Consider the following 17763-nt stretch of genomic DNA (forward strand, 5'->3'; position numbering starts at 1 on the left):
AGAGAAAATCAGTTTATTTTTTTTTAATACTACTTCTCAGCAGACAGTTCACAGGACATTGCTCAGAGCTTTCACGTGACAGCTCCAGCAGCTTTTCCCTATATATTGTCACAGCCTGTCTCCCTCTGCTTTCCTGAAGGGTTCAGGGCTTGAGTCTAGGTTCAGAAAGAGAAACCAAGAGCTGGACTTTCAAAAGAGCTTGGCAGCCATTATCTCTTAGATGTCTCACCTGTGCAGCAGAGCTTCTAAAAACATGCCCTGGGGTATGTTTGCTGACATACTCAAAGCCCTGTGCCACATGGGATCCTCAGGGTGGCTGAGCTCTTTGCGATGAAATGAAGCACAAACACTGCATGATGAAAATAGACTAAACACCATGGCGATGACACCCATTGTCTTGTATAAGGATGCTCAGATTACAGGGATTCCCCTGGGAACATGTGATTTGGAGCATGGAGGGGATACATGCCCCATGCCCTGGGTGGCCTGTGCAGAGCCAACCCCCAGCCCCTGCCTGTCTGGAGCAGAAGGGGCACCATGGGAAAGACAAATGAAAACTGGTCAGTGTGATCTGCTCGAGGTGTCTTTTTTCCCAACTACATGAAAACTGTTTTACTAATCATCTTTGGGAAAGGCACCACCCTGCTGCAGGTGTATTTTTGAGGGAACTGGCAGAAGCCCGAGCTGTTGTGCCACCATCATGACTGACTGTTGTCACAGCTTAGCCTGCTGATGGCTCTTTACCAGCCTGCTTCTGGCTGCTTCATCCCTTCCCCTTCCCCTCTCTTTTCCTTTGCTTTCCTTTATGCTTTTCTAAGCCTCTGTTAGATCTTGGAAATCCAGAGTGATCTTTTGTGCTCTGCAAGTGCACAAAAGATATATTGTTTGGATTTCCAAATAACCCATCAGAGATTAAATGATAATAGGCTTATTTAGAGCCTGAAGGAATTTCCTTATCATGTATGATGCAACAGCACATGGGAGATTAAATCCCAGAATAACTTTCAAGGCTATCTTTGATTTGTCCTCAAATAAGCCCTGCTTTTATAAAAATAAAAAATAAAAAAAATTTAGAAAGACCTTTCAAAGAAGCAGAGTAGAACACTGTCATATTCTGAAATGACTTCGAGCTCTAAGCTGTGTCTATGTTTCGTTTTTTCAAGCAGTGCTTATTATAAAATATGCAAAGAAATACAATGTGAGTGAGTCTGATACCCAGCTATGAGTTTAAAAGGCTTTACACAGGTATCAAAAGTATATTCAACCTGCAGCAGGATTTTTTTAGACTGTTCTTCTGATCTGAACATCACCTGTAGAGATGTGCCAGAGCCCTGTAGAGCAGCTGATGCAGTCAGTGTGGATCTGGGATGACTTGGGCACCCAGGCAGCTTGTAAGCCACGAGAAACAAAGTGGGTAGCCTTGGTGAAGAGTGTTAGGGATGCCTTCGTGCTGGATTTGCTGCAGAGCAGACACCACGCAGAAATGCCACTTCCACGGGGGCTAGCAAGGCCTCACCTTAGCTCGTGGCAGCCAGCATGGGCAGCTATCCCTGGCTAATCCTCTGAGCTTCTCTGAAAAAAGTCTCTTTCCTGACACAGAAAGGGCTGAAAAGAAAAAATACAGAAGAGTTCATTGCTTCCAGAGCAACACAGAGACTAATGGCCACACAGAGGGATTTTTCCACTCGCTAGCCAGCAGAGAGATGTAGTTCCCCCCCTTGCCTCTCTGATTCCACCTGAAAAACAACAGATGAGGTAAATTCATGGTGCAATCAAACCTGAGCTAGCACGAAGAAATAAACCTTGGGAGTAGCCTCCAGAGGGAGCTGTGCTCAGTAAAGTGCGTGAAACCAATTTACTTTGGCGTTTTTACTATTTTACACGTTTATGAAAGACCAGCCTTGAAAGTTCGCTGTGAACTCGAAATGTGGCCAATTAGCAATAGGTTTGAGCAACAGATTCCTGACCCCTTGGACAAATTCTGGGCTTCATTTCCTCTTATTATTATTATTATTATTATTATTATTTATTTGATGTCTTCCCCTCCTTGATTGCTCAGAGACAAACAGAGGAAAATGAGTGTTAAGGGACTTTTTACAGATATCTCCAAATGACAAAAGAAATAAAAACAAATGAAACAAACATTTTTTTCCTCTACACTTATTCTAGAAGCTGCTTGTAACACAGTAAGTAGAAGCTATTATGTCATAGGTGCAATTGTACAATAGCAAGTAACTCTTTTCATGCTCAACATGCATGACCCATGCAAATACAGAAAGTGAATTTGTATCTGATAAGTGACAGAGTGCATACTAAGTATACAAACACTGGCCTTTTGTGTCTGATGCATCCTTGCAAAGATCTTTACATGGTTTGCTCAAATACTGACTGTCATTTTGAAAAATGAGAATGAAGACCTACAGAGAGTGGAAGCAAGGACAGATAACCTGGGAGGGATACAGAGACATTGTCTGAGCAGCCAGGGCTCAGGTTAGGAAAGCCAAGGCCCTTTGAGAATTAAATTTGTCCAGGCACATCAAGGGCAACAAGAAAGGTTTCTATAGGTATATCGGTGATAAAAGGAAGACTAGAGAAATTGTGGGCCCTCTTCGGAAGAAAGCGGGAAACCTAGTCACTGGGGATATGAAGAAGGCTGAGGTACTTAATGACTATTTTGCCTCAGTCGTCACTGACAAGAGTTCCAGCCACATGGCCCAGGCCCCAGGAGGCAAAGGCCGGGACTGGAAGAATGAAGAACTGCCCACTGTAGGAGAATATCAGATTCAAGACCGGCTAAAGAACCTGAAGTTGCACAAGTCCATGGGATCTGATGGGATGCATCTGCGGGTCCTGAAGGAACTGGCAGATGCAGTTGCTAAGCCACTGTCCATCATATGTGAGAAGCTGTGGCAGTCCAGTGAAATTTGCAGTGGCTGGAAAAAGGGAAACATAACCCCCCTTTTTAAAAAAGGGAAAAAAGCAAGACCTGGGGAACTACAGGTCAGTCAGTCTCACCTCTGTGCCTGGCAAGATCATGGAGCAGATCCTCCTGAAAACTATGCTAGGGCACATGGAAAATAAAAAGGTGATTGGTGACAGCCAACATGGCTTCACTAAGGGCAGATCATTCCTGACAAATCTGGTGGCCTTCTATGACAGGGTTACAGCACTGGTGGATAGGGGAAGAGCAACTGACATCATCTACCTGGACTTGTGCAAAGCATATGACACTGTCCCCCACGGTATCCTTGTCTCTAAGTTGGAGAGAGACGGATTTGATGGATGGACCACTTGGTGGGTGAGGATTTGGCTGGATAGTCGCATTCAAAGAGTTGCTGTCAACAGCTCAATGTCCAGGTGGAGATCAGTGATGAGTGGTGTTCCTCAGGGGTCAGTATTGGGACCAGCGCTGTTTAGCATCTCCGTTGGTGACATGGACAGCGGGATCAAGTGCACCGTCAGCAAGTTTGCTGATGGCACCAAGCTGCATGGTGTGGTTGAAATGCTGGAGGGAAGGGATGGGACCTGGACAGGCTTGAGAAGTGGGCCTGGGCAAACCTCTCGAGGTTTAACAAGGCCAAGTGCAAAGTCCTGTACCTGAATCTGGGCAATCCCAAGCACAAATAGAGATTGGGAGGAGAATGGATTGAGAACAGTCCTGAGGAGAAGAACCTGGGGGTGTAGGTTGATGAGAAGCTCAACATGATCTAGCAGTGAGTGCTTGCAGCCCAGAAAGCCAACTGCATCCTGGGCTGCACCAAAAGCAGCATGGCCAGCAGGGCGAGGGAGGGGACTGTCCCCCTCTGCTCTGCCCTTGTGAGACCCCACCTGGAGTGCTGCGTTCAGCTCTGGGGAGTGTAGTGATAGGACATGGGGGAATGGTTACATATAAGGAAGAAATTCTTCTCTCAGAGGGTGCTGACGCACCGGCACAGGCTGCCCAGAGAAGCTGTGGATGCCCCATCCCTGGAGGTGCCCAAGGCCAGGCTGGTTGGGGCTTTGGACAACCTATCTAGATGAAGGTGTCCTTGTCCCCTCGACACCTTTGTGCGGAGCGGCTCACTCGCGAAATACTCGCTCCCCTCAGCTGGGGCCGGGGCCGTACCCACGCTGAGGGAAGGGACCAGGCCCAGCCCCGAGCAGCCCGGCCCCGGCGGAGCCGCCCGCCGCCCCGCCCGCCGCCGCCGTAGCGCTGCCGGCCATTGGCAGCCCCGCGCCGCCCCTCCCGGCGGGGGAAGGGGCCGGACTTCCTCGTCGCCGCGGCGGCAGCGGCGGGGCTGGCGGCAGGTGAGCGGGCGGGGGCCGCGGCGCGGCGCGGGGGGCGCCCCTCGGGGCCCGGCCCTGGCGGGGGAGCGGGGCCGCGCGTGGGGCCGCCCAGCCGGGCCCCTCGGGGCTCCCGCAGCCGGCCCGGGCGGAGGGGAGGGCGGCCGGGCAGGGCTGGGGGCTCGTCAGCGCGGCTGCTTCACCGTCGGGGGCGGCTGCCCGGGGGGTGCCGCGCCCGGGGGGCGCAGCCGGCCCTGAGGTGGGCACCGGGGGGGGCCGAGGGCCTGCGGTTTAACTCCTTCGTCGTCGCACCTCGCTGCTTCATGCTCTGGGGCCTGCGCTGGGCTGGGGCAAAAAGGGAGAAGAAAGCGGGCTCGGTGACAGAAGGGAGCGGTACGCCCCTTCGTTGTGGGGCTGCTGGAAAAGGGAGCTGAAATCTCGGAAACGACGGGGAAGGGAAAAGGCTGCTCGTGCCCGCCTTGCCAGCTGGCAGGCCTCTTTGTTTAGGGATCGCTCTGTGCCGAGCGGTGCTTGTTGTGAGCACGGTATTTACCTAACTGGCTCTCCCAGGAAGCGTGCAGTCGCTGTCATGGCTGCAGCTTGTGTGTGTGTTCATGTGAGCACGTGAAGAACCTGCCTATGTCATGACAGCTGTTAGAAAAAAGGACAAAAACCATCTTCTGGTCTCCTGTCACGATCTTACACACACTGTCACGGCTATAGCTTATGCATGTGTTCATATGAGCATGTGAAGAGACTACATGTCATTAAAAAAGGAGCAAAATAAAACATCTCCTGTCATGATCTTACGTGCGCTGTTATTATTTTCCAATAATCCTCTCAGCCACCAGGGTTGGTTCCTCACCAAAGGATGTATGCTTAAGCATGTCAGCTGAGTCTTATTATAGCGAGTCTTATTATAGCGAAGATCTCCCAATCACAGCAGTTCTCCTCAAAAAACTCCCCGCTGTACCGCGTCTCCTTGGCTCTAGCAGTGCTGTGCACATCCTTCAGTGATTCAGGGGTGAGTTGTTCCTGGAATGAGGATGTTGGGAACGTTCCCTCCCCCCCCTTTTTTTTGTGGTTACATACAGGGAGTCTGCAAATGAGCAGTCCTGCTGCATTGCATCCGTTCTTATCTCTAAAACATGCATACAAAGCTGGCTGTGCTGTGACCAGTGAAGAGCGGGAATAGGTGCAGCGGTTGACTCCTTATCTCTTCACAATCCAATTTTAAAAAGGGTCAGGAATTGTAATGCCCTAACTGATGCATTTTAAAGACCTTTTCCTAAGGGCTTGCCCTATAAAAAGCTGGATTTTTATCTTTAAGATGTATCCAGCTGAGTACTAGGAATAACATTGAAAACTCAGGTAAGCGAATATGAATTTTATCCACTTTTGTGTGTATATGTGCATGTCTACGTTATAGCCTACTTGCCGTAGAAGCTTTTTATATACTCATTTTAGTATAAGGAGGATATGTAGAAGGAGTTTGCGGTGTAGGATGGCTATTTTGTTCTTCCGCTGATGTCAGAGGAATAACTGCCTTGACCAGAATGGGAAATGAAGCGTGAATCTTTGTTCAAAGCTCTGTCTTTCTGGACACAGCTCCTGCTCGAACACACGATGTATTAAGGCTTGCAGCAGCTTTGCATGCTGTAGTGGTGGTGGTGGGGTGACAGCACAGGGCACAACAGCACATTAAAACAATTGTGGTTTTAGAGATGTGTTATGTTTTCAAAATAAGTAAGATAAAAACACAGCATACCAGGCCATTGGGAAATAGCCGGCTGTGTCTGTGTGCTCAAATGGAAAGTGGCTATGTTGGTTTTCACTCTTTGAGTGGAAAGTGCTGCCTGGAATAGAGCTGCACACGGATTTATCAGCAAAATGTTCAGAGGGTGGGAGGGTGGGACTCAAAAGGACATGTTTGCAGAACTAATCAAAAATCCATTTAAGGTCAGATTTTCCACAGTTTCTGGCACACCTCATTGTCTGTTCTAGGGATTGTTAGATTTTAGGTGCTTCAGAAAATCTGACAGCTAGCATGAATGGGTTCTGAGCTTCTTTGAGATGTCACCCTAGTAATTCATATGAATCACTGGGAGTCTGACCTCTTCCTACTTCAAGTTATGTCTTAACAATGGGAAAAAACATCATTTGCTAATTGCACGCACACCCCCTGCCCAGTACTGAAACTGCTTGTGTGGAATATTAACACAAGGAAATTAATTAAAGTATTTTTAGCATTTTAAATGAAATTAGCATCTGGAAAGAAGACTGTGACCCACGGGGAGCAGACTGTTCAGAAACCTTTTTAGAAAGGTATCCTAAATTAATATTTAACTCATGTTGTACAATGTCACTGTAGTTCAGGTTGTAGAGCGCTGAAGTCTTTTCAGCTTTTCAGAGGCAACGTCCGCTTAGAGCAGCAAGGAGGGCGATCTGTGGATCTTCAGGGTTGCTCTCATTGTGAAGCACCTTTGCAATAAGGTGGTTCCCCAGGATGAGAGAAATGGTAGCCTCAGATTTTTTTGTTGTTTCAGGTGTCAGGCTTGAAATGCTTCTGTGCCTTTGTGTTGTCACCTGCAGGAAGTTGCTTATGCTGTTTTTTGCGGTGTTTATTTTTTTTTTTAGGCGGAACATGAAGTTCCCTATAAATATAGCAGTTGTGTCATTTGAAGCATAAGCACGTGCATGACTTCAGTATTACTGCGTCCCACGGCATTCCTATTCCTGGTGTAGGAAATAGTGTAACTAGCACAGAGGGTGTCTTCCATGGGCTGTCTGAGGGCAACCAAGTGCAGAGTATGTGCAGCAATGGGTTTGCCAGCTGGACAGAGCCTTGTAACCTCCTGCTTTTTAAACTGGGGGTGCCTTGCAGCTGGCCTGTGACAATTAATTATATGTGGGGGGTGAGTGAAACGGGTTATGCGAAAAAGGAGCAGAGGCTCTTAGAAATAAATGGGATTCAGTGCGTACTTTAGGGCACCTGAGAAGAGATCCTAGCAAACAGTTTGTGGCAGGAAATTGCACTGCTGACAGACTGCAGCTGGGAAATCCTATCCTCTCCCTCTCCCGTCTGGCTCAGCCCTGCCGAGGTGGAGGTGACCGCACCTGACTGCGTGACCGCAACTGGCGGGCGAGGGGAGCCTGGTAGGAGATGAACACGCAATGCTTAGGACTTGGATTATGAAAGGCTTTGCTGCTAATACCTAGAGCTTGAATTAGCACCGAGCTTTGGAAACCAACTGAGTTGCATGTGTTTCCTGTCTACTCTGAGTGGGAAAATAAATCTGATTTTTTTTTTTTGAGGAATTCTCTGGTGCTTTGAGGGTTGTCTCTGGCTTTTAGATCCTGTACTGACATCGTTAGTGTTGCTGCAGCTGTAAATTGCCTTAGTTTAAAACTTGGCATGGTAAATCATAAGACTTGATGTTGAGGATCTTTCATTTTCTTTTCTGCTTTCTTTTTTCTTCTCTTTACAAAGAAAAAGGGCTTTAATCAGTTTCTAGTTCAAGCAGGGGAGTTCTCGATGTCTTACTAGTACAGTATGTGTAACAAATGGCCCCAAAACACTGAGATTAGGAGTGACAAGGAAGCGTTACTAAAATCTGTGAGATGCTTGTTCTGGAACAAGGGCCGATCCCCCCCCAACTCTTATGCAATAGAAAGCTGTTGCCATACCAAGTTCAGACTGTCCAGTAACTCGGTCCCTTTACATTGCTTTATTTTTTCCTTCCCGCTGTGCTGCATTATCTGAAATCCCTGACTTTCACTGCGTTCAGCACAAGAGATAACACCTGAGCTCTGGCAGGTTGCAGCGACGTTAGAGTTTTATGTATCTGTTGCTGCCAGGGGCTGAGCTGTCAGCGTGCTGTTCTACTTGAACTGCTTTTTCTTGGAAAATTCTTGCTTCATCCACACTTTCCCCTTGTTTCTCTTCCCAGGAAGAATACATGACTTGCTGAAAAGAGAGAAAATGCTATGCTGGGGTTACTCGTCTTTTGGACAACCTGGGATCGGTAGCAACCTCCAGGTCATCATTCCTGAACCGCAGGTGTACGGATTCATCCATGATAGAAACGTCAAGGAGGTGGCATGCGGAGGAAACCATTCTGTGTTCCTGTTAGAAGATGGGGAAGTGTATACCTGTGGCTTGAACACCAAAGGCCAGCTGGGGCATGAGAGTGAAGGCAGCAAGCCAGGTAAGCCTGCCTCTTATGCAGCTTCAACCTGGCTGAGGCTGGGGGGCTGAGAAGGCTAGGGAAGGCGCTCTGCGTTGATTGCCGTGGAGCTGGGACAGCCGACAGAGCTGAAGATCACGTCGTAACGTAGCGATGCTGAATAGTATTTGCCGGCTCTGGAAAGCTGAAGCTGGGCAGTATGGGTGGGGAGACGTATCTGCTCGCTTTGTACGGGAAATGCATCAAGGAGCAGAGGCGAGTGAAGGTGGTCTCAGGACAGGTGTTTTTATTTGGCTTCATGGTGCCTTGCGATAAAAGGGCCATGAGCCACAAGCATCTTCTGCTCTGTCTTTCCAATTGTGCTGCATTCTTATGCCTACTCTCATTCAACTATTGCTGGGAATTTTGTCATTTACATCGAAGCGAAATAGATGTGTGTTGGGCATAGTTACGGATAACAAACTTGCTTTTGGCCGAGAGAGTTTATGAATTTTGTTTTTTGCTCTTGCAAATCTCTTGTCAACTTATGCCTTTCACCCTTCATGGTTTCTTAAGCTAGAAGAAGGTTGTCGTAGCTTTGTGCTCCCCAAACTCAAATTGAATAACATCAAGACATGCAGGGGACCAGCACCTTTTGAAGGCTGTAAAAAAAATGCTTGAGGAGTTCAGAAGGGTGGAGCGGTCTCTGTCGTGTTGCCCAGGGCTGTGCTCAAAGAGGAAGCAGCTCCCTTTTATCTCTCATGCTTTGGGGTGGAGGGGGGGAGCGGGAGGGAGGGAGATGGAGACATATGCTGCCATTATGTTAAAAGCTTCAGTTACTGTTTTTAAGAATATGTGATCGTGCTGTTCAGTCAGAGACAGTTACTACCCAAGATGATGTCTGCTTATGAATAAAATTCTAGGAATCTGCAATACAATACACTCAACATTGATCTCACTGTTTTTTCCTTGAAAAGCTTGCAGGTTTTACTAATGACTAAGGGGGAAAAGAGTTGTTCTGTATGCAGCAAGCTTTGTTTTTTTTTTTGAAGACTCTGGTCCCCGTAACTATGTATTCCAAATAATTAATTTGTTTTTCTTCCACCTTCCATTTACACAGAGGATACTGTTTCAATTTTGCTTCTCATTCGTGCTGCTTGCAAAAACATCAAACAGGAACAGTTGTTTCAGTAATTCCTCTTAGAGGAGTCCTTTAGGGAGCACCTTTTGAAATGAAAGATGCTTTTAAATTTGTTTTGTATTGTGTTTATTATCACACTGGCTGAGCTTGTGGATGTAATGCAGAGATAGGCTGGCAACCAACGAGCTGATTTTTGTGCCTCTCCACTGCAGGGAGCAGAGATTACTGAGGGAATATTTTCTGCTGAATGAGTACGAATTGATGGAGATTTCTTTTCTGGAAGTGTCCTTTCCTGATGTTACTACTTAGGAGAATTAATTCAGAGATCTTCATGGTAAAGAGTTAAGAGTCCACTGTTCTGCAAAATCAGTCTGAGTTTGCTCAATTTCCCGAGCATCATCAAGTGTTACCATGCATTAAGTCTCCAGTGCATAGCGGTAATTTTGAATTGGAGTAGTTTAAGGAAACAAGAAGCTTTTTTCTAACTGTACCTCTAAAATTCCTGTTTAGCCCTGTAATCTCACTTAGATTTGGTTCTCTTCAGGTCTGTCTTGATGTCTTGACTCCCTGTGACAGAAAGCGTGTTTTATCTGAGTGGGCATATGTATGCTAGGCCCAGATACCCGAGGTAAAGGCTGCTGTGGAATTTGGGCTAAATTATAGAGGTGTGTGAGATAGCCAGCTGGTTTTTAGACATTTGTAAAGCTTTAGACACGTGTTAGTCCTTGAGATGTTGAAGGTGTTTTCTGGTATAGGGATTTGTTTTCTGCAGCTCATTCAGACTACTGCTAGTGGGGAATAAAAAAAAAAAGTGTCCGGGGGGGGGGGGACTTTGGTAATTAATGTCCCGAGGGAGTTTCAGAAAAGTTTCTGGCACCAAAGTTGCCTTGAACTTTCCCTCTGGTAGCAAACAGCAGGCAAAACCCTGGTGTTACAGATTTCCTGCTCGGATGCAGAAGTGCAGGGTAGTATTGTCTCAGTTTATGTTGTAGAATCTCAGTGCTCATTGCTGCAGGGGCTGCAAATACCATGTCCAATCTCAAATATCATTATATCCAGTCTCACTACATAATCCGTGTCACTTGAATTTCTCTGAACACAGTGGCCTTGCTTTTCAAACGTAAATTTACTTGCTCTGAACTTCGGTGTGGAGCTGAAGTGGCCAGAAACACTGATGCCCGCTGTGGTGTGCCTGTAAATCATAAACTGTGTAACAGCTGAGAATTCAGATGTGTGACCTGTTTGTAAGGACAGTCTGTGTGGATCTTCCTCTTTTAGCCTCTTCCTTGTTGGGGAGAAGCCAGCTGGGAGGCCCTGGTTGCTCAGGAGCAGGAGGAGAAGTGGCAGGGCTTGTGTTTGTTGGAAGCAGCCGTGGAAGTGAGCAAGTCACGGGTGAGGAGGCGTGGCTGCTGCCTTGAATAGGTAAGGTCTAGAAGCACGTACAGCTGGGATGACAGCGGTAGGAGAATGTGATTTTTGGGAAGGGGGAAACTAACCAGAATGGTTGAGGTTGGAAGGGACCTCTGGAGGCAATCTTGGTTGGAAGAGGTGCAACCCCCGTGCTCGAGCAGGACCACCGAGGGTAGGTAGCCCAGGACCACGTCCAGACAGCTTTTGAAGGCCTCTGAGGAGGGAGACTCCACAGCCTCTCAGGGCAAGCTGTGCCGGTGCTCCGTCGCCTGCACAGCACGGAAGTGTTTCGTGATGTCCAGGCAGAACATCTTGAGTTTCAGCTGGTGCCCGTTGCCTTTTGTCCTGGCACTGGGCACCACAGGAAACAGCATGGCTCTATCCTCTTTGCACCCTCCCTTTGCTGTATTTATACACAGTGATAAGATCACCCCGAGTCTTTTCTTCTGCAGGCTGATCAGTCCCAGCTTTCTCAGCCCGTCCTTGTGAAAGAGGTGCCCCAGTTGCTTCGTTGTTTTCACGGCCCTTTGTTGGACCATCTCCATTAGCTCCATGTCTCCCCAGGACTGGGGAGCCCAGAACTGGAGGCTGTACTGCAGGTGTGGCCTCACCAGTGCTGAGTAGAGGGCAGGGATCCCCTCCCTCGACCTGTTGGCAGTACTTTGCCTAGTGCAGCCACGTGGGATGCTGTTACATGGCAAGGGCATGGCGCTGACCCGTGTTCAACGTGGTGTTCACAAGGTTCCCCCAGCTCCTCTTCTGAAAAGTTGCTTTCTGGCTGAAAACAGCTGCTCCTGCAGCAGTTCGGTGAAGAAATGCTTACTCTCTTAACACCTGACCTGCCTTTTAAACAGCTGATTGCCTGTGTAAACTCCTGAAAAAGAAATAGAGATATGAGCATCTGTACTTTCCTCAGAATGCTCTTCAAGTCTTACAGCAGAGAAAGTGGAATAATTCTGTGCATTTACACACTTCTGATCTTGCTTCTGCCCTATGAACTAATTCATTCTTTGTGGATTGACTGGCCTGTTATACAGAATAACCTCAGTTAAATGACTGAATTTCATGTCCTTGAACACCTTTACTGCAGAAACACAATAAAATCTTTCAAGTTCCTGAGGTTTGTGTTAATCTGTGTCCTACTTGAGTGTTCAAATGAATCACTTGTACTTTAACCCTGTGATGGTAGTATGCACTTGACACTTTTTTCCTTTTGACACATTTGTATCCAAAAGACCAGTTTGTGTTCTGAAGGGAAAAAAAAAAAGTAAAGTGCATCCAGGGATGAGAGTCTGCTTTTGTTCTATATCCAGCAGCAAGCTGTGAGACCAGTTTTTCAGCCAACACCTTCCATTTTGCTTCTTAAGTACTGTTGCTAGAGCAAATGTTTTCAGGAAGAGCTTTCTCCAAAAGCTGTCTTATGAGTTGAGGTTGGGCTTGAGTGTGTAAACATTTTTTTACTAACCCAAAAGATGGGGTGTTCAAGTTACATCAAACCTCTGTACTACTGAAAGCTACTGAATCGAAGAATAAATAAAAACTCTTCTGTAAATGTTCAATGGGAGCGTGTTAATCCCTCCCTTTCCCAGTCACCCACCTTCTGTGCAGTGATGTTTTCAAACAGGACTTGTGAAACTGATTGGGATGTCATTGAAAGCAAGGACAAATGTGCAGCAGTGCCTGCACTGTACAGGTGTGACTTTTCAGGAACATGTGGCTTTGTTCTGCTCCTGTGCAAATTGCTGCAGGATTGATTTAAGGAGGAGCCAAGTGAGCAGGCCAAGTGCTTTTGGAAATTCTGGGCTTCTTAATCAAAGCCTTCCTTCTAGAAGAAAATATAAAATGCCTCTGTGAAGGCTAAATGTTTCCTGTTTCTGTGCAAAACTGCTCTGATAACCTGAAAAGATGGCTAAATGGCACCCGTCCAGTTACAAAAAGTGGAGCAAACCCCTTAGGTCTTGCTCGCAGCGCGTGGTATATGAAGTAATGCTCTCTGTGCTGCAAGGACTCGGGGGTGCTTCAGTTAGATCTCTCAGCTCAGACACGGTCACAGGGTGGAAGGACGTGGGTACAGCAGTCATCTGGCTGCAGGACTGACCACAGAACGGCCGAGGTGGGAAGGGACCTCTGGAGATCATCTGCTCCACCCCCCCTGCCAAGCATATCTCCTGCTTGAATATCCCCAGAGAAGTAGACTCCGCAACCTCTGTGGGCAGCCTGTCCCAGTGCTCTGCCACCCTCACAGTAAAGAAGTGCCCCTCACATTCAGCCGGAGCCTCCCGCGCTTCAGTTTGTGCCCGTTGCTTCTCGTCCTGTCACTGGGCACCACTGAAGAGTCCGGCCCCATCCTCTTGACACCCTCCCTTCAGATATTTCTGTATGTCGATCAGTTCCCCTCTCAGTCCTCTTTTCTCCGTGCTAAACAGGCTTGGAGACACAGCAAGCGCGTAACACCATTCTAGAGAAAGGCTCGGCAAGGAGGAGGGAGGTGGTGGCAGCAAAACGGTGGGGCTAGCGTCAGCAGGGCGGTTCCAGCTGCCTACGTGTTGTGCACCTCATCGTGGCACAGACTGTCTGCAGACACCGAGGCGTGTTCCTGAAACTGTCCTCTGGTGTTACTGCTGACAAACCACAGCTCCAGAGGCGGTGTGAATGAAGCCAGGGGAGCTGCCTTGGTTCCCGTGCTTCCTCGCATGCTGGCTGGGTTAGATTATGCTTTCAGAAGCACCCCATAGCTTCACAAAGTCTGTATATTTGCTTAAGTAGTCTATAAAGTCTGATTTCCTCCTTGCCAGTCCCAGACTCCAGATGTTCTTCGTGGCAGTTGTGACCGCGAGAGGACTACGTGATGAGAGCTGAGGGTGTGCAGAAGGCAATCAGAGGGTGACGCATGGGGGCTTTAAAGGAGAGAGGAAGAGGCAAAAAGGCCCTGACAAACAGCACGTTTTTTTTTTCCCTCTGCAGTTACCAGTTTCTGAGTGTCAGCACCACGCTTCACAGGGAGCGGTGTTTCCTGGAAAAGGTGCTGAGTGTATCGGTGCTCCTTATGCCGGTAAAAGCAATGAGTAACTAAGGCATCGGTGAGGGAGTGCTGACAAGATAAGGAGCAACCTTCACAAGCGGAGGGAGAAATCTTGGGCGTACTTCTCTCATTGCACACTTTGGATCGCAAGCATTTCAGGTGCTGCAGCTTGTTTTTTCTCTTCTCCTCTTTCCACTGAAACCCTCAAACGTGTTTTAGTGCTCAACTGACTTCATTAGGACTGAAATCACGAAGCTCACCACAGCCTCGAAATACAGCTGGGATGTCCATATGCAGAATCACCTCCGGGGTACGCTAGTGGAGACTGAGGAATCAGCAGTGAGCTGAAGGATCCTACTAAATGTAGGAAAATCTTGTCAGAGAGCTTGGGGATCCACTGTTTACGTGTTTTTTGTACCGTGTCTTAACGGGATGCTGGTGACTGATACGTTTGGGCTGTAGTATTTTTCTCACTTTGATGGAGTGCCTGTTGAATTCACTAGCAGGGTTTTCACCAAGTTTTTGGCTGTTGGTTCAGGTGTTCATAAGTGCTAATGGTGTTAGTGTCACCTTGCTAGATGGCTTCACGTGTCATCATCATTCACCTCCCAAAGGAAACAACTCGGCTCCTTTCATGTAAGAATTTAGAAGTCTTGTCAGTACTCGGAAAACAAAGGCAACGAGGGTGAAGTTTAGGTTGCTGTTGGTATCTGATGAAATGTTCAGCTGCCTCGTGCATTAAAATGTTGGATATCACACTTCTTATTTTTAGACTTCGGTCGCGCGGTGCCCAGACATCCTCAGTGTGGCTGTGGACTATGTTAACAACCACGGCAATGTGAAGAAACAGGCCCATCTATCCTCAGGTTTGACAGCTGCTATGTTTTAACTCGGAGGAATTTCAACAGTTGTTTTTTTCCCTCCCCTGTGTTTCTACTGCCATCTATTATCTGGGCAAGGTAGTAAGATACCTAACGTAGAGACTCAGCCCTTTCCTAGCAGAAAGAAACAATCAAGAGGGACAAATGCTCTGAGCTGCTTATTGTCAAGCTGGGGAGGACACGAGGAGCTTCACTTAGGTGTCCAAGAGGACTGATACCGCTTGAAACTCTTCCAAGCAACAGCTGCTTCTCACTAGGGGAGAAAACCAGGATTTGCCACTGAAGGTGTAGCGTTAGGGCTGATAGTTTCTCTCCACTGATTTCAGACAGAAGAAGCCATCTGGTGCTGTCCATGTACACCACAGGACACTTAGGGCTGAAAGATTTTGCCACGTCCTCTAGCAAAAGCTTGTCTAGCAACTGGAAGCTAGGCATAGAAAAAATATACCCGCTCTCTGGTAAACTTAGGAGGAGTAGAAAATGTGATCAGTAATTCATTGTCTGCACTCCTAATCAGTGTCATATAATTGGGTGCTTTGTGCTTCCAGCAGTCTCAGACGCCGAAGGTCTTGTATTGTAGCTTTTCAACATCACTGGAACTAAGTATAAGCCCTCTTTTATAAATTCAGAAGCTGCAGACTGAAGGTGAGCTTTTCATGATTTTTCACTTTTGGCCAAGCTTTACTGCAGTTTCCAGCACCTTCAAGCTAAATCACCTTGACTGTCAGAGCTGAGTTACGCAAGCATATAGCAGCTGTCCCCGACTTTTGTTGGAGCATGGCTGCGATGCACAGGACAGGCAAGAAAATGCTAGAGCAGCACTGGGAATCGTGGCTGTCATGATCCAAAAAATTGCTGTCCTGAAAGTGTTTTGCCTGGACCTCGTTCTTTACTCCAATTTATATTTTATGAAAAGACCTGACAAGGTTGAGACCAAAAGAAGTCAAACCTCGGTATGTCTGTTTATGCTGAGGTGAAATGGACAGAAAAGAGAAGTGAAAACGGGAACTCCACTAGGTAGGACTAACTGATAAATGACTTCTGGGCATTGGTGCTGTGTTGAGACAGCTGATGGCTTCCAAAATAAAAGTTTGGGTCTATGTGTACTTCGGTACTTCCTGGAACTAGGTTTTTTTTTTTTTTAAGTTTTATGGCATGTTGTAACTCTGTTGCGTAGCTCCTTCAGCCCTTCCCTGCTGCTTTCAGTTCTGCTCACCTTTGTGTGGAAGATCCAATACCAGGAACAAACTTCACCTGTTGCATCGCTCACCTGCATGCAGTGATGCATCTTTTCTAAGGAACGAACAGTGGTGCTGTGATGCTCTGAAAATTAACCAAAAATCTATACCAACAGCTAAAACACCTCCTACCCTTTCCTCATTTCAAAATACAAGGATAACAAAGAAGGATTTGCCAGATGTTTTGGTGTACCACCTGTATTAGCAGGGAGATAGCGTATTTCGTGGTTTGGCATGCCCGAGGGTGAACTGGAACCCTTGCTGGACTACCTGGGCAATCCCTGTGGCACAGGGGAAGACTGGCTTTTTTGCATCTCTCAAAGTAGGTACGTGTGTGCCTGTACAACTTAAACTGTTGAGAGTTTACATTTCTCTGTAACTTCGCAGGCAAGCTGCAGTACGCAGTGTTTTAGGAATGTGCTGTGGTGAGATAGGCCAAAATTTTGGTGAGATAGGTGAGATAGGCTAAAATTTTTAAGAGCAAAGGTCTTAAACTCCAAGACAGGCATATTTTTTATTCTGTCCGTGGTTATTCAGCAAGCCCAGATATGGCTACACCCTGCTTCTTGGGTGAGCAACGCAGTCCTTGGAGGCTATCAGTGACATAGGGCAGCCCTTCGAAACGAGTCAGTATTTGTTAGTCCCAGGAATGGCACGTGAAGCAAGGCCCGGTTTGTGCTGCCAAATCAAGCTGTGGGGACTGAAATACCCACTCTGGATTTCTAAACGTTCTGGATGGCCTCACCTCCCACGGTTGTCTCTTTCAGGTTTGTGCTGTCCCCCAGAGTGCTGGCAGGTTGCAGAGACCAGCGGTGGAACCAGTGTAAGGGCTCAGGTGCTCTGAATGAGGGACAGACAGGCTCAGCGCGCCCTAGCAAGCAAGCTTACAGTGAAGTGGCATGTTCGTGGAATGTGATGTGGAGACGAGAATGGCTTCATTCTGCCTTTTTTTTTTTTTTTTCCAACTGTGGGATCACCTCCAGTGGGAGGTTTTGGACCTGCAGGTTCCCATACAGAAATGTTTTTGACTGAACCTAAGTGGTGTGTCGGGTTCATTGCAGTGGATATGATGTTTATGTCTTCTTATTTTCTGACTTCCAGACTTAGAAAGCAAGCCTTCTTAGGGGTGCCTTCCCTTTAAATTCGTGTAAGGCATTTAGATTGATTGGTATGCAGGTTTTGGTGCTAAATATGTTAATATTATCTGGGTTCCCTCGATGTGGGATATCGATTTTACAGAATGACAAGTGGACGTGAGAGGGGGACTTAGTAAAACTAATCACCACCTTGCAGCTTATGGAGTGAATCTTTCTTCATCCACTCTGAAACATTTCTTCAGGGAAGAAGGAAGAAAATCAACTTTGCTTCTGTCTGGCTTGTGGGGAGTTTTTCCATTCAGCTGTCTGTCAGTTCCAACGCTTTGTTGCAAGACAAGACCTTTTCATGTCTGTTTGTAAAAAGCTCCGCGTAATGAATAAGACTTGGTTGCTGATGTTCTAAAAATACTTGTCAAACCTATTTCAGTTGCATAACATGACATGACAATGAAAAGTAAATTGTGGGTAATCTTCCAGAGGAATGAGTTGTTTTTTTTCTTCTCTTCTATTTTTCCGTAAGGCCCTCTTGCTCTTTATACGATTTT

General features: G+C 47.1%; 1 protein-coding gene and 1 long non-coding RNA gene across 5 annotated transcripts in view; both read left to right on the plus strand.

Annotated features, from left to right (window-relative positions):
- Positions 1–4135: 4135 nt before the first annotated feature.
- The window catches only part of LOC106046091 (probable E3 ubiquitin-protein ligase HERC3), a 44143-nt gene continuing 30515 nt past the window's right edge, over positions 4136–17763 (plus strand). For 3 of the 4 annotated variants that reach the window (XR_010831266.1, XM_066996351.1, XM_066996352.1), the window contains exons 1-2: positions 4136–4287; positions 8214–8471. Coding sequence is in view for 3 of the 4 variants with exons in the window: in XM_066996351.1 (XP_066852452.1) it covers positions 8246–8471 (226 nt within the window). In the remaining variant the exon portion in view is untranslated. Of the gene's footprint in view, positions 4288–5453; positions 5635–8213; positions 8472–17763 lie in introns of those variants that run through there. The other variant, XM_013196928.3, reaches the window with a different exon arrangement.
- LOC125180680 (uncharacterized) lies at positions 8479–16332 on the plus strand. Its single transcript, XR_007159447.2, has 2 exons — positions 8479–10198; positions 10849–16332. It is a non-coding gene; the product is annotated as an uncharacterized lncRNA (long non-coding RNA).

This window comes from Anser cygnoides, chromosome 4 (assembly GCF_040182565.1).
Source record: "Anser cygnoides isolate HZ-2024a breed goose chromosome 4, Taihu_goose_T2T_genome, whole genome shotgun sequence".
In the NCBI taxonomy this organism is placed as follows: domain Eukaryota; kingdom Metazoa; phylum Chordata; class Aves; order Anseriformes; family Anatidae; genus Anser; species Anser cygnoides.